At 35.9% G+C, this 17295-nt stretch overlaps 1 protein-coding gene across 1 annotated transcript in view; it reads left to right on the forward strand.

Annotated features, from left to right (window-relative positions):
* The window catches only part of LRP1B (LDL receptor related protein 1B), a 1985988-nt gene that overhangs the window by 1813719 nt on the left and 154974 nt on the right, over window positions 1–17295 (forward strand). Inside the window, exons 69-71 of the mRNA XM_056117551.1 lie at window positions 9126–9255; window positions 11054–11160; window positions 11484–11616. Coding sequence (XP_055973526.1) covers window positions 9126–9255; window positions 11054–11160; window positions 11484–11616 — 370 coding nt within the window. The remainder of the gene's footprint in view (window positions 1–9125; window positions 9256–11053; window positions 11161–11483; window positions 11617–17295) is intronic.

The following is a 17295-nucleotide window of genomic DNA, read 5'->3' on the forward strand; positions in this document are numbered from 1 at the left end:
GACAAGTCTTCAAAAGCATAAAATTATCAGGGAAAAGTAATACTAATCACATTCATGAGCCAAGATTTTAATGAGCCAAGATTTTCAAAACAAATACGGGTTCTTAGATTTAGTAACAAACGCATGTTACAGTTAGAAACTGAAAGCCTTGAGGTTGCAAAGGTTTCTTAGGTTATGTTTTAAAATGCCACTTCTATTTATGGGACCATTGGGGAAAATAAGCCAGCTCATCTTAACTCCAAAAGGAATTTTATTGATATTTCCCAGTCACATGTATTCTTGAAATACATTTTCCTAAAAAAAAAGTTCAAAATAGACAAAATGTTTCTAGTCAAGAAAAAATTTTATATAAATTTTATATAAATTCAACAAGATAATTTTTTCTTTAAAAATTATGTTCTACTAATAAAATATCTGTGTAACATAAGGTGACAAGGACATAAGATAAAAACTATGATTTCTTCTTGCATATTTCTCTTCAAAAGAAACATAAATGGAAATAAATATTTGCTTTTCAAATTTCTTATTGCAATATAAATAATATATTATGATGAAATCACTTTTATCATTATATTAATTTTTCAGATACAAACATAAGTAGATTTTTGGTTGGATATATCTCCATTACAAAAAAATTTCTATATTTCCTTAGGAAATTCGATATGCCAGACACAGTAACAACAAAGTCTCCAATGGAGATGTTACTGGGCGCGCTCGAGCAAGTCTCTTAAAAGTCATCTTTTTAATTTTTGTACACATTCAGTGTAGTCTTTATGTAAAAAAAATTAATATCACAGGAAGTTGATTTCTATTTTCTTATAAATTCTAGATGACAGTGTGCATTAACAAAAAGTAAACAAAGATGTAAATAAACAAAAATAAATAGAACTGAGCCAATGGTTAGGAAACCTAATTACGCACAATGTATTCTCAAAATAGGAGCAAAAGAAAGATTGTGAGGATAATTTTTTTATAAATATGTGCTGAGTATAAAATTAAAATATTCAGTTTGTCTACATTCAGCCAAAATGATTAAAAAGAAATTAAGAAATAACTTGGATAAGCATAACTTCCTATAAAATTAGTGCCATTCACAGAGGCAGTATTTAAAATGATTTTAAAATTTAATGTTGGACTTCTGTATGCAGTATAACTAAAGGACAAAAAGAACTGCAAAGTCATCTCAGACTGATTTATAGGCATTTTCGTTATAACTAATAATAGTTTTACTAATTTGATATCGATAGGTATGGAAATTAGGATGGTTCAGATACTTACAATAATATGATTAGTACTCAAAACCTGAAGATTACAGTGGAGATACAAATAAAGTGTATTCCCAGTTGCAGAAAGATCATATCATGATGACTTATTCCCTTAATAATGATACAATATCTATTTAGGACTTTGTTGTCTGCTTTATTTTGAAGTTTACCTTATATAATCTAAGAACAGCTGCCTTGTCTTTGTAGCCTATTTTAGGACTCTGTGTCTGATTTATTTGAACCTATACTACCATAGATAGCTAAATTGGTTAAGCTCTAATTTTATCATAGATCTTTAAATTGGTTGAGCTCTAACGTAAATAAAGAATCTTTGTTTTCTGATCTATTCTGCCACTGCCTTTTAATTGGTGTGTTTAGATCACTATTATTTAGTGAAATTGTCAAATAAAATAACACATTTCCATTGTTCATGTGAATTCTATACACTTTTGCAGTTATTCGCTGTTATTCTGTGCTTCTCATGTTCTCTTCCCTAAACTTTTCATCTGCTCTGTGTGTGTGTGTGTGTGTGTGTGTGTGTGTGTGTGTGTGTGGTGATTAGTTTCTGTCTTTGCTTTGTTTCTTTGGAGTACTTTTGTTTTAAGTCTGATATCTAAGATTATAATCTTACTATTTTTTTCTTTTTTAAAATTTTTATTAGTGAAACAACATGAGGTACAGTTGTAGACTTACAAATTTTTGTGCTTGGGTTTCAGTTATACAATGATAGAGTACCCATCCCTCCACCAGTGCCCATTTTCCACCACCACTAATCCCAGTATCCCTCCCACCCCCCCATCCCCCCATCCCACCCTGCCTCTATGGCAGGGCACTCCCTTTTGTTCTCTCTCTCTCTCTCTCTCTCTCTCTCTCTCTCTCTCTCTCTCTCTCTCTCTCTCTCTCTCTCTCTCTCTCTCTCTCTCTCCTTTTGGATGCTGTGGTTTACAAAAGAGGAATTGAGTGGCAATCATATTCGGTCTATAGCCTACTATCTATTTTTAATGGAAAGAAATGTTTTTTCAAAGAATCCTCAGTATGACTCTCTTCTCCCAAATTCTATGTCTTTTACATATCTCACTGCTTCCAAGAGTAATTACTTTTCATTTTATAGAAGTACCTTTAATATTTCTTTCAGGGACAATTTAATGTGATGAATTGCTTTAAGTCCTTTTTGTTCCCCAAAAAACTCTTTGTCACTTATTGAAATCTGAATAATAAACTTACTTATTGGAGTAATCTTTATTCCCTATATATTCATTTAATTAGTACTTGTTTATGTCATGCCAATTTCTTCTGTCCTATAGTTTCCTCTTTAGCAAGCTTCTGATTATCTAATGCGGGCAGGGTTCCCCTAAATGGGAGTTAGTCTTTTCCTGATTTTAGCATTTTCTCTTTATATGTATTTCTTGCCACTTTAATTATAACAGATCTTGTTTTGTATTTATTTAGTTTTGGCTTGCTTGTTTTGAGAATCTGATGTTTAGAGAAGGTATCACTTATTTCTTCAAATAAGTCTGCCTCTTTCTGCTTCTCTTCTTTTCATGCACTCCCTTTGTTATGAATTTTGTTTGTCTTGGCACTTACCCATAAATCCTTATGGTTTATTTTTTAATTTTTTGGTTTTGTTTTCATTTTTTCCAATGTTTTTGAAAGATTTCCACTACTAGGGAATCTTCAAGCTCACTGATTAAATCTTTAGGTTCTGCTTTTCTGCTGTTGAGTCTCTTTATATTACTTTTTACTGCATCTACTATATCATTCAGCTTTATGGATTTTAAATTTTTTTCTTATACTCTCTCATACTTTCTCTGCCTTGTTGAAGATTTTTTCCATGATATCCTCACTTCACTGAGCATCCTTAAAACCTTCGCATTGCAGAAGTCTGTGATAGCTTGCCTTGCTCTGTATAGGCATTTGTTTTCATCATCTAATGAAATTGATTTCCTCTACCTCTTCATTATTATGATGATCCACCTGGGTAGAGTTTCGGGTATCAGCCCTAACTTCAGCTGGATCACGCAGAGTGTCCCTTGTTCAGCCGTTATGAGTCCTTATTAGTTTGCTGTCTTTGTGTGCACATTTGGCAGCCAGGGGTTGGCAGTTGCAAGGGCCTAGAAGCAACTAATGTACTCTGGTATGCAGACATATAGTACAGGTCACAACTCCCTGGTAATGCCACTAAAACCAAGTTGTGGTCACAACTCCCTGGCAATGCCACTGAAACCAAGATTCAATGGACTCGGATGGCAATTAAAATCTTATAATTGCAAATCTAACACAAGCACCAAGTTCCAGTGAGCTTGGGAGACTTCCATGCCTTTTGGGTTATGTTTTTGGTATCCTGGCTGTAGTGCAAAGGTGAAACAGACTTGCATAGGACCCAGTAGGTTTGTATGTGTGCATTTCTGACAGTGTCTAAATTTCCATGTTTAGACAGATCTGAGCAGCTACTAGGGAATCAGTGTGGAAGTAGTTCTGAATGGAGGCTAGAGTCTCGTTGAAACTGGGGCATACTCTGAGGGACTCATGTGGAACAGGAACTCTGTGGTCTTAGGCTGGCAAGGCAGCACAGCAGTTCTTAAGAACATCTACTAACTGGCTGTGCTTTGGAAGAAATGGGGAGTCCTTACTGTCTGTAAGACTGAGACCGCTTTGCTATGAGTTGAATAGGAACAGGCAGAGCCTGGACAATTTGACAGAAATAAGCACCCTTAATAGCTGCCTCTTAGACTCTAGCTAGTTCAGGTACTTTCCAGGGATGAATAAAGGTACTGTAAGGAAACCGACCTCAGAGTCTGTTGGTAAAGGGAAGGGGTTACAATATGGCATTTGCCAATGGTGCTGTGAAGAAGGATGTGATAGTTCAACATGACAGTGTCTGCTAGGGACTCTGACCCTTATTCATCTCATATTTTTTCCAATGTTCCAGCACCATAAACATTATATCACATAATAATTGGGGTGCCGGTGTTTGGCAGAGTTCCCATACTGCTCCACAGGGTAAAGTTCCTTAGAAATTTCTTTGTAATTGTAGCTCCTTGCCCTGCAGTGCCGTTTCTTTCTTAATAAGGGAATCTCTGTATCCTAGATTCTAGATGCTGTCTTTTTGTCCCTTATTGGGGAAATGCTGTTCTGTGAGTTTCAGATATGTTTTGTGCAGATTAAGTCAAATCATGTTGTTTATTTGCTGGAATCATAAGAGTATGTTTGATTACCATGTCCCTTTTACCTTAGTGAACAATTTACTTAAAGAATTTTTTGCTGGTTTGCAATTATTTAAAAATTCTGGTACTGTTATTGTTATAGTAATATAGTATGGGATTTTTTGTAAATGAGGAATATTTGAAACAATTATAGTGAAGTTTTGGTAGTCATTAGACATTAAAAATGGATAGAGTGAGTTTATTTCCCCATCCTATTTTTGGTTAGTAAATCTGCATTAAAAGTAAATACTCACAAGGCCAGAGAAGTGGTTACTGTACTTGCTTTGCATGTGTCTGATCCGGGTTCAATTCTAGCCATCATCTGTGGTCCCCTGACCATCACCAGGAGTAATTCCTGAGTGCAAATCCTGAAGTAATACCTGAACATCCCCTGGTTGGTCAAAGAATAAAAATTTTAAAAATAAAAATAAATACCCCATAAATATATTAATATGCACACAGATACACAGTCCCAACACCTCATATATCTACTTCTCACCTACACTGAAGTTTATTATAGATCAAAATATTTTGATAGAAAAACATACCTAGAAATATCAACTCTCTTTTCTATGCCTTTGGTGATTGTACTGTTTTGTTAGAGTTATCCTCATTGGCATTATATAGCCAATATTTATTTCCTCATGCAGACATATCCGTTATGCTTATGGAACATTTTTAGATACTTTCTTCATAAATAGACATGAATTATATTAAATACACATATATTATCTCATCACAGTGGTTTTTAATTATGAAATTTAATTTATATTTGCTATATTCTATAAATACCATTTTATTCAGTCAGCAATTTTCACTGATGTTTATGACTTCCCAAGAACAAAAATAGCACAGAAAGTATTATGGTTAATGAAACTCATTAAATACCTTTATCATGACCAATTTTCTCCCAATACCTTTTATTTAATTTTTTAAAATTTTGTTTTATTTGTATAAAGTTGTTCACAGTGAGTTATTAAATTTGATGTTCCACTACCAATTTCACCACCATTACACTTTCCCACCACCATTATTTCCAAATTTCCCAACCACAGCTAAAGCCTACTCTAGCAGCAGACCCCAAATAATTTATTTTGTATTTCTTGTTATGAATTGTTTGCTAACAATGATCTACCAAAAATAATTCTGAAAATTGTTTTTTCTCACCTTAGAGTTAAGGGCTTATGTAGTCCCTTATACAAGAGATTACTAACACGTTGTTACCTGTTAAGCCTTATGTGTTAATGTTTTCTTAATTGAGATTGGTTGCCTTCCTATCCACCATGATGTGCTACACTTTATATATCAGTGGTGTAGAGTATGAGATGTCATTCCTGGAATTCTAAAATTTTGAATGAGAGGATACAGATGGAGTGAAATTTTTAACTGGATGGTGATTTTGGCTTACTGGTATCTTTCTGGGTCAATTTATGGGTCTCTGGATCATAGTGAGTTAAAACTTATGGCACCAGAGGTATTTGTGGGCATGTTCGTCAGGGTCCTGGAAGAATGGGGAAGGGGAGAGTGTCAACAGTTCCCAATTCCATGAGATCCTGAAGGTTTCATCACGAAACCTTCATACCAACAAATTCATTTCTGTAGCAATGTAGCACTGTCCTTCCTTTGTTCATCTATTTGCTCGAGTGGGCACCAGCAACATCTCCACTGTGAGGCTTATTAATGTTTTTGGCATATCGAATATGTCATGGGGAGCTTGCCAGGCTCTGCCATGCACGTGGGATACTCTTGGTAGTTTGCTGGGCTTTCCTAAAGGGATAAAGGAGTCAAACCCTGGTCGGCCACATGCAAGGCAAATAGTCTACCTGCTGTGCTATCGCTCCAGCCCTCATTTCTGTATGATTCTAAAAATATATCCATTTTGCTTTCTTTTTGTGCCAAATAACTGGCGCTCAGGGCTTAGTACAGTTCTGTGCTCAGGGATCAATCTTGATAGGACAAGGGGGACCATATGGGGTGCCAGGGATTGAATCTCAATTAGTCATGTGCAAGGTAAACACTGTACCCACTGTATTATCTCTTTAACAATTGGATTCATTGGTCTCTTTTATATTTAGAGCTTAATGGTATATAATTATTCATACAAACTTCTTTTTGTAATGTTTTTTAAAAAAATGTAATTGAATCACTGAGTTACAATTACAATGCTTCCATGGTTAAGCATCAGTCATACAATGATCAAATGCCCATCCCTCCACCAGTGCTCATTTTCCACCACTAATGTCCCCAGTGTACCACCCTCCATCCCCACCCCATCCCACCTCCTGTCTTTGTGTAGGTATATTCCCTCTTACTCTTTAGGCACAATTCTTTGCAATACAGATACTAAGAGGCCATTATGTTTGGTCCTTAGTTTACTTTTAGCACACATCTCCCATCCTGAGAGATCCCTCCAATTATCATTGACTTAGTGGCTCCTTATTCATCCCAACTGCCTTCTCCCCCATCACATGAGACAGGCTTCCAAACTGTAGAGTGATCCTCCTGGCTCTAGTCTCTACTGTCCTTGGGTGTTAGTCTCATAATATGTTATTTTATATTCCACAGATGAGTGCAGCCAATCTAAATCTGTCTGTCTCTATCTCTTTATGACTCATTTCTCTTAGCATGATACTTTCCATGTCATCCACTTATAAGCAAATTTCATGACTTCATCTTTTCTAATAGCTGCATACATACTAAGTTCTTATGATTATTATTATTTAATTTCTGAGGCATCTGTTACAGTTTCTAACATTTAATTTCTTATCTCATTTATATGAGAATCTATCACTATTTCTTTGCAAGTCTAACTTTTCAACAACATTGTTTATTTTTTTAAAAAAACAGCTTCTGATTTTATTGAACTACTAAAATTTATATGGAATCATAAAATATCTTGAATACCAAGCAATCCAAGGCAAAAGTTGAGAGATTTCTTGACTTTGAATTCACTGTAAAGTCATTAATTTTTAAAAATATGTGGTACTGTAAAAAGATATGATTTAGATAAATGGAAAGGAGTCAAGAGTCTTGAGATTAGCTTTCAGATGTATGGAAAGTTAATCTATGGTAACAGAACAGTACTAGAAATGGAGTAATGAAAGTCTCTTCAACAAAGGATGGTAGGAAATCTGGACGTTCACATGTAAAAGAACTTAAATTGGTACCATATTTCACACCATTGAAAAGTTAGCTCAAAATAGACTAAAGAATTTGAGATTAGATTAGAATTCATAAAATGCATTAAAAAATAGGAGAGCTTTTCTGGAAACAGAACTCAAATCTTCTTAATGATTTGATTCCAGAAGCAAAAAAAAAAGCCAATTTAAAAAAATATATGAAAAAGGAAAGTGGATAAAGTTAAGACACCCTATTTATGGTAAAAAATATATTCCTAAAATACACCAGATGAAAGACTAATATGCAATACTGATAAGGCACTTTAACAAATCTCAAAAACAAAAAGTCCAATAGTGCCATTCAATAGGAAGAAGAGATATTTTTCCAAAGAATACATACAAGTGGCTAGTAGGTATATGAAAAAGGTTTCATTATAACTTAATATTAGGGAAAATAAAACCAATCAGATAACATCTTATGAAAGAAAGACTGCCATATATCAAAAATATTAGGAATAGCAATTGTTGGTAGGGAAATAGTAAGAGAAGAAAAGTCATTGACATTTGGAGGGAATATCTAATTCAATCTCTATAATACATTATAGAGATTTCCCAAAGAATTCAGATTAGAACTGACCAAACAACACTTCTTCAAATATAGCCCTCTTCAATAAAAAAATGCAAAACATTAATATAAAAGAATATTGCATACCCTTGGTCATTGCAGAACTTAGTATAATAGTCAGGCTATGTAAACATTCCAGGTCTCTTAAGTACCAAGGAATGAATTAAGAAGTTGTGTAGATGCATAATGGACTACTACACAGAAGTAAAGAAGATGAAATTCTGACCTTTGCACAATGTGTATTAGAGAGTATTATGTTCTCATTCATCATATTTGTATGGAGTATCAACAGAAGAAATGACTACTGAACAATGACAAACCCTTGATATTGGAATATGGAATCAATTACCAAACAGTAGCAAATTGTTTGGATAACATATCTAGTGAGTTTTTTAATTTACAGATATTATCTAAAGTTTTTGCATGGCAAAGCCTGGCAAGCTCCCCGTGACGTATTCAATATGCCAAACACAGTAACAACAAGTCTCATGATGGAGACATTACTGGGCCCGCTGTAGCAAATTGATGAACAATGGGAGGACAGTGACAGTGACAGTGATCTAAAGTTTTATTTTAATTATTATGCATGGGATTAGGGAAATAGCTGAAAAGGATGGAATATAAGGTTTATATATAAAGGACCTTAAGCCCTGTTCCCAGAACTTCATATTCCCCTCACCGCCCCATGGCACAGGTATTGTTCTGGTCACCCACAGCATTTCTGGTCCAGCCAATACCTCGGTGCTAAACCTAGAATCAAACTATCATGCTTGTACCACAAGCATTATAGTAATATAATTAGGTAGTATTAAGGTAATATTGCATTAGGTAATATTGGAAACTGCCCTCTGGGTTCAGAAACTGCTGGAGGACTCTACCCCTATTTATTATTAACTGTGTATTGATTTGACAGAGATATTGTGAAGCAAGTTGTTCCAGAGATCAATTCCAGTGTTCCAATGGTCAGTGCATATCAAAAAAATGGAAATGTGATGGTCATGAAGACTGTAAATATGGAGAAGATGAGAAGAACTGTGAGCCAGGTAAAATTACTGAGGTGATATTTATATTACTGATGTTTTAATTCGATAGAATTTAAATGTAACCAATGATAGACTAAAAACAAATACTTGAGAGGAGGTTAAAAACAAAAAAAAATCTTAATTATACTTTCAATTACTGGGAATATCTATAGATAATACAGTATTTTTCATGTGATTTGGAAGTATTTGTCAAGCAGGGTCATTAATGAGTTTAGGGTTTGAGCATTACTGTCCCAAAATTGATATTCTAAGTTTTCTACTTCCAAACCATTTGCAATTGTTTTTCCAGAAAAATAAGATACAATGGAAATCATGTTTTTAGTTATGGAAATTAATGATATAACTAGAATGTAGTAATTTCACTATGATATAAACTTTGAACAAGAGTATATCATTCCCACTTACCTTGGTCAAAATAAAAATAAATTTAGCACTGCAGCACTGTCCTCCCATTGTTCATTGATTTGCTCAAGCGGGCACCAGAAACTTGTTACTGTTTTTGGCATATCAAATACACCACAGGGAGCTTGCCAGGCTCTGCCATGTGGGAGTGATACTCTTGGTAGCTTGCCGGGCTCTCTGAGAGGAACAGAGAACTCGAACCCGGGTTGGCCATGTGCAAGGCAAATGCCCTACCTCTTTTGCTATCACTCCAGCCTCACCCCCCAATTTTTTTTGCCTCATAAAATAAAATTAAAAAGCAAAAATTATCATTGAATTTCCTTGGGAATTGGTGATAGGCAAGGTTTGAAATTATGTTCATGATAGCCATTATTGACAGTATTATGTATCACAGAACATCAATCAATTTAAAAAGTTTGAAAAAAGGGGGGAGGAGTTTAAAAATAGACCACCTTCTGAAATTATACTAGATCAACAGTACAGGTACATTATACACACATTACCATATGAATGTGTACCATACCATGGTCTAGATAACTAATTTATCGCTTATGATTTACTGGATCAAGTCATATACCCAGATTCATCAAAAATAAAGATTACTAGACAAACACTGTAATTTCAGAGATATTAAAACTTTAAAAAAATTAGTATTCCTAAGTGCAAAAGTCCTTGCCACATACATTTTGGTGTCTATTTGTATAATTAAAAGGCAGGAGCCCTGAATTTTCAGTGCAATCCTAGCAAATTCAAAGACCAAGACAACAGTCAAAATTCATTTTCTATTAATTAAGTTGAGAATTGGTAATAATCCATTTATTTATTTGTTACTTTTATTGTCTGCTTTATGAAGGGATATATGTTAGACCCCAAAATTTATGTTTTTCATCTTGTTTAAAACCTTCAAACAAGAAGTCATTAAAGCATATTCACAAATGACATTCATTATAGTTATAATAGGTATCATCAAATCTATGTGATCAATTCAAGATTTTAGTTAATATCTTTACAGTGCATATTGTAAACACTTACATTTTCAAGAATCTTTATTTTATTATAATTTTTTAAATAATTGAGAGTTGATATATTAAAATTTGAATTTAGGTTGTGAAACATTATTTTATGACTAAAAATAAAATTGGTGCATCAAATAGAAATTTTAGCAATTTGTTTAGCAGAATTCACTACTTGTTGAATAGGATATTGTCAATCAAGTATTTTTAATATAATGCAAGAATATTAGAGAATCATTTAAAATGAATTTTTATATCAGATAATATAAATTAAATTATGAAACTATCCTCATTACTCTGTACTTTTTATATGTTGACATGTGTTTTACCTGTAAAATATTACTTTTACTAAATATAATTCTCAATCTCATAATCACGTTTAGCTTCACCTACCTGCTCATCAAGTGAATATATTTGTGCTACTGGAGGATGTATTTCTGCATCTTTGAAATGTAATGGAGAATATGATTGTGCTGATGATTCAGATGAGGTAAAAATATATATGTGTCATTAATTTAAAAATCTCTCAGTTACATAATTAGTTTGGGAAAACAAATGTAGCCAACAAAAGAGAATCTTGGTTCTCAAAAGCTGTGTAAAATGTTTGGATACATATGTCGAGTACAATGATTCCATGATGACAAAAACAGTATGTTACCCACATACTAAATTTGCATTTGAAGAGTCTTTAAATAAAAAAGGAAAGAAAATGCAGTGACAAAAAATGCATTATTGGTCTAACCTGCTTATTTTTCCTGTGACTGTATCATTGTCATTAATGAAAGCTTGTAACACCCATTTGTGTTTGAACAGATGGACTGTGTGACAGAATGCAAGGAAGATCAGTTTCGATGCAGAAATAAAGCCCACTGTATTCCAATTAGATGGCTGTGTGATGGAGTTCATGACTGTGTGGATGGCAGTGATGAAGAGAACTGTGACAGAGGTAAAGTATTTCGTGTGTGTCTGTGTGTGTGTGTACCTGTGTGTGTGCTCATTAGTACACATGCCTGTAACTAAACAAATAGAAGTAAAGTTGCTTCACAGAATTTAGTGTTTGAAATGAGTGTAAGACCACGGATGAATCTCTTTACTCTTCTCACTTCTATTTTTCATCTTTTCTAAAAGCCCGAAAAATGGGGATTACTTTCAAGCAGGTTATGTTGATCCTTACCTGACAAAGGAAACCAAAATTCAATTGTTGACTTAATAGCCACAATGAATATGCCACCAGCATGCTTGGCCAGGGGTAAGGATATGAAGAGAATGCAGAGACAGCCACAATAATTATGCAGCAAACTTCTGTGTATAGAATTTATTTTCTACTTGGTAAAAATATATTTCTAAAAAGAGAACATTTCAGTCACAACATTTATTTATTTTTTAAATTGTTTAAATTTTTTAATGAATCACCAATGAGATACAGTTACAGAATTACACACTTTTGTGTTACGTTTCAGTCATACAATGATCGAGTACTCATCCCTCCACTAGTGCCCATTCTCTACCACTAATGTTCCCAGTATCCCTTTCCCCCTCAACCCCCTCACCCCGCCTCTGTGGCAGGTCAATTCTCTTTTACTCTCTCTCTCATTTAGGATGTTGTGGTCTGCAATGCACGTGTTAACTGGCCATAATATTCGGTCTGTAGTCTACTTTCAGCACACATCTTTCATCCCTAGTAGGTCCTCCAAGCATCCTTTACTTGGTGGTCTCTTCGCTATCTGAGCTGCCTTTTCCCCCCAGCATGTAAGGCAGGCTTCCAAGCCATGTAGCAATCCTCTTGGTCCTTATCTCTACTATCCTTGGGTGTTGTCTCACATTTTTTTACTTTATATTTCACACAAATGAGTGAAGTTGTCTTATGTCTGCCCCTCTCTTTCTGACTCATTTAACTTAGCATGCTACTCTCCATGTTAATTCACTTATATGCAAATTTAATGACTTCATCTTTTCTAACAGCTACATAGTATTCCATTGTGTAGATGCACCAAAGATTCTTTGGCCAGTCATCTGTTCTCGGGCACTCGGGTTTTTTTATTTTTTTTCAGATTCTGGCTATTGTAAACAGTGCTGTAATGAACATAAAAGTGCAGATGTCATTTCTATTATACTTTTTGCATCTCCGTGGTATATTGCTGGGTCAAACAGGAGCTCAATTTTTAATTTTTTTTGTTTGTTTGTTTTTTGCTTTTTGGGTCACACCCAGCAATGCACTGGGGTTACTTCTGACTCTGCACTCAGGAATCACTCCTGGCGGTGCTCAGGGGACCACAAGGGATGCTGGGAATCAAACCTGGGTAGGTCTTGTGCAAGGTAAATGCCTTACCAACTGTGCTATTGCTCCAGCCACCTCAATTTCTAATTTTTTAAAAAACATGCATACTGTTTTCCAAAAAGGCTAAACCAGTCTGCATTCCCACCAGCAGTGAAGGAGGATCCCTTTCTCCCCACATCCACACCAGTGCTGGTTGCTTTTGTTCTTCTGGATGTGGGCTAGTCTCTGTGGTATGAGATGATATCTCATTGTTATTTTGATCTGCACCTTCCTGATGATTAGTTATGAAGAGCATTTTCTCATGTGCCTTTTAGCCATTCAGATTTCTTCTTTGAGAAAGTTTCTGTTCACTTCATTGCCCCATTTTCTGATGGGGTTGCATGTTTTCTTCTTTTGGAGTTCAACCAATGTAGTTACAACATTTCACTTCACTTAATCACTTAACTTCCCGTTAGTCGTCGATTTGCTCGAGCGGGCGCCAGTAACGTCTCCATTTGTCCCTGTCGCGTGCTAGTGTAGCCCAATGGCATCTCTTCGCTCCGGGAACATGGAGGGCCTCAAACCGATCGTTCATGATCTTGACAAAGAAGTCTGACCATCTGGTAGGTGGGCGGCCACGCGGTCTCTTGACATCCCGTGGAATCCAATCAGTAACAGCTCTAGTCCAACGGTCGTCTTTAAATCTCATTACGTGACCAGCCCATCTGATTTTCGACACCTTGGCATATGAGACAGCGTCCCTGATCCTTGATCGTCGACGGATGTCAGAACTCTGGATTCGTTCTCTCATTTGAGTGAAACGTGTTATTCCAAGCATAGCTCTTTCTATTCTTCTTTGGGAGACCTGAATGGCGTTCTCATCTTGTTTGCGTAGGGCCCAGGTCTCTGAGGCATATGTTAATGCAGGAAGAACAGTGGAATCAAAGAGATGTGCCCGGAGCCGGAGGTTCTTCGTCCTCTTAGCTATTTCTTCGACGTTCTTGAAGGCGTTCCAAGCCGCTCTCTTCCTCCTGCGCAGCTCGGGTGCCAGGTCATTTCTCATGTTGACCTCTCGACCTAGGTACACATAGCTGTTGCATTCGGAGATGGTCGTTCCATTGAGAGCGAATGGGGCGTCAGGAACAAGGCTGTTTCTCATAAACATTGTCTTCGTAAGATTCAGCTGTAGTCCTACCTTTCCACACTCACGGTCAAAGTCGGCCAGCATTTGTGCCGCTTGGCTGATGTTTGGTGTTATTAAAACAACGTCATCAGCAAAGCGGAGGTGGTGTAGTTGCCGACCATCTATCTTCACTCCCATTCCTTCCCATTCCAGTCGTCGCATGATGTTCTCGAGGGTGGCACTGAAGAGTTTCGGTGAAATGGTATCACCCTGCCGCACCCCTCTCTTGACATCAACGATCACTTCTTTGTAGAATGGTGAGATCCTGGTAGTGAATCCGCAATACAGCTCACGGAGGATCCTGATGTATTGGGCTTGAATGCCCTGATTGGCTAGGGCTTCAATGACCGCTTCCGTCTCAACAGAATCAAAGGCCTTCTTTAAATCAATGAACGTTAAGCAGAGCGGCATCTTGAACTCCCGAGAAACCTCAATGAGCTTGGTTACCGTGTGGATATGGTCGATGGTGCTGAATCCTTTGCGGAACCCTGCTTGCTCGCATGGTTGTCCTTCATCTAGTGTTCTGCCAATCCTATTCAGGATGACTCGAGTGAACAGCTTGTAGATGACAGACAATAGGCAGATCGGGCGATAGTTGCCAATGTCATGGATGTCTCCCTTCTTGAACAGTAGTACGGTCCTGCTGGTTTTCCATTGGGACGGAACCTTGCATTCAGACAGGTAGCGAGTGAAGAGCCGAGCCAGTGTATTGATGAGTACTGACGGCAGGTTCTTCAGGTGTTCAGGTCTGACCTTGTCTGGGCCGGGTGCTGTTTGCTTCTTTACCAACGAAATGGCGTGTCGGATTTCGGAAGGGAGAACGTTAGGAACGACATACCCATCCTGTGGAATTTGGTCACAACATTTAAAGAGACAATTATTAATATTTAAGATTTAATGAGATGAAAGTAAAAAATGTATGTGAAATGTAAAGTCACATATTACATGGATTTTATATGCTTTTAATAGGCTTAAAAATCTCAATGTACATCACACTTCAGAATCTCTATTTTGGAATATCATCAATAGAGATGATGCTAGCTGCTGACATATGGTGTAAGATATTTGAAAAGGCACTCAGAATTTATCAAGTCTAATTATATCTAATATATTTAATATCTAATTTCTCAAGAAAAATAAAACAGTCACTACTTTAAATATGTTAGAATTTGGCTGAAGAGTAGTACAGGGTTTAAGGCACTTACCTTGCAGGTGTTTGACCCAGGTTTATCCTGGAACCTGACATGGTACCTGAGCATTAACAGATGTGATCTCTGAGCACACATCCAGAAGTAATTGCTGAGCACAGCCTTGTTTGACCAACTCCAGTACCGTCCTCCCCATGGGATATATATATATATATATATATATATATATATATATATATATAAGTTTTAATTTCATAAAGTTGTTCACAATAATAGATTGCATTCAATATTTCTTTTTTTAATTAATTTATTTATTTATTGAATCACTGTGGGAAAAGTTACAAAACTTTCAGGTTTAAGTCTCGGTCATGCAATCATCAAACACATTTCCCTTCACCAGTACTTATTTTTCAGCACCAAGAACCTCAATATACCCCCCTCCAAACTCTCCCAATGCCTGTGAATTCTAGTTAACACTCTATCTACTTTGATTAGATTCATTGTTTTGACAAAAGATGCACCACTATTACTTAGAGTTTACACCCCAAAATCAGACCTGCTGCAAAGGCATTGTGAAATAATTTGTTTTCTACAGCTGGTTACAAGAAGCAAATGATGTCACGTGGCCGCTATTGCAGCCACACGATTTTGGATTTCTGATATTTTACTTATTAAGCCTGGAAGTATTTCTGGTGAGAGTCAGATAATTATGAGATTGGTCTCTGTGGCTCTAGAGCCATGGTCAAGCTGGAGAGCCGCTCGTGGGGGGCAACTCGTGACCTCAGTAGGGACTGAAGGACGAGCCGGAAATGCCCCCCTTCCCATGAGGTTTCAGTTGCCCCATCACGACTGATTCATACCTGGCTTTCCAAAACGCTCCGATGCGGCTGCCATGCAGTCACTATTTCAACACCAGTCCCACCACCGTTTCACCTTCCCACCACCATTGTTTCAAATTTTCCTACCACCACCCAGCCTACCCCAACAGCCATATTCTAAATAATTAATATTGCTTGATATGAATAGTATGGGATGAGTAAAATTGCTCTTCTGAGTCAGAGTCAGGGAGTCAGGATTGTGTCTTATTTTGTTTTTCTGGTTACATTTCTGTTACCACAGATCATCTTCTAATATAGTACTATCTACATTACTTTTGTTTGGTTATGTAAAAATTAGTTATGAGTACAAAAAATTAAATAAATTGGGGCAGTGGGAATAATATTTAAAGTAAGTGTGATTCTCATTCTGATTAGAAACCGTAATTGAGGACTTATGTCATAGAACTTGGTTTTACTCCAAAGCTGATTCAGATTTCCAAGAAATTTGAAAACTCTCAAAAAATAAAAGCAAGAGGGTGATAAGATTTGAGCTGTAGAATTTACAGAAATGAGAATCAAGGATATAGATTTTTATATCATCTCCATAAACCGTTCTTTGCTCATTTTTATACCATAGAACGCAACACTAAAGTATTTCTACTATATGTAGAAGTAGATTAAAAATACATATGCAAATGTGTATGATGGTTAGTGTTTGTAAATGTGTAACTTTTTGTGTTTCTATGTGTTATGTGTATGTTGTGCATAAGAAAGAAGCATGATTCTGTCAGTATTTGTCTTTACTTTAAATATCAGCTTTTATATTTTAAAACAAAGAATTCTAGCTTAAGCATTCAAACATAAAAATTTTTAAATTCTGAGATTATTTTTGGATCTTACAATGATCCTGCCAAATATCTAAACTTACTGATTGAAAAAATTAAATGTACTTAATTCAGTCTTTTTGAAATATGCCAAAGTTTCTCTTTTTGCTACTTTATAGGAGCTTCTTTGCTACTAGGTTATCAGGTTTAAATGAAAAGTCATGATGAGTTAAATATTGGAGCCTATATGGATATACTTTGGGGAAAAAACAAGTTCAGATAGCCAGTATTTAATGTATTTCCAGGAAATGGCTTGTATTGGGTAAATGTTCTTTACAGCATTGAGGAAATAGAATGCCAGAATAAGCATCACTTCTATTGAATATTCTTCCCAT

The sequence above is a fragment of the Sorex fumeus genome, unplaced genomic scaffold, assembly GCF_029834395.1.
Source record: "Sorex fumeus unplaced genomic scaffold, SorFum_2.1 ptg000035l, whole genome shotgun sequence".
NCBI lineage: Eukaryota > Metazoa > Chordata > Mammalia > Eulipotyphla > Soricidae > Sorex > Sorex fumeus.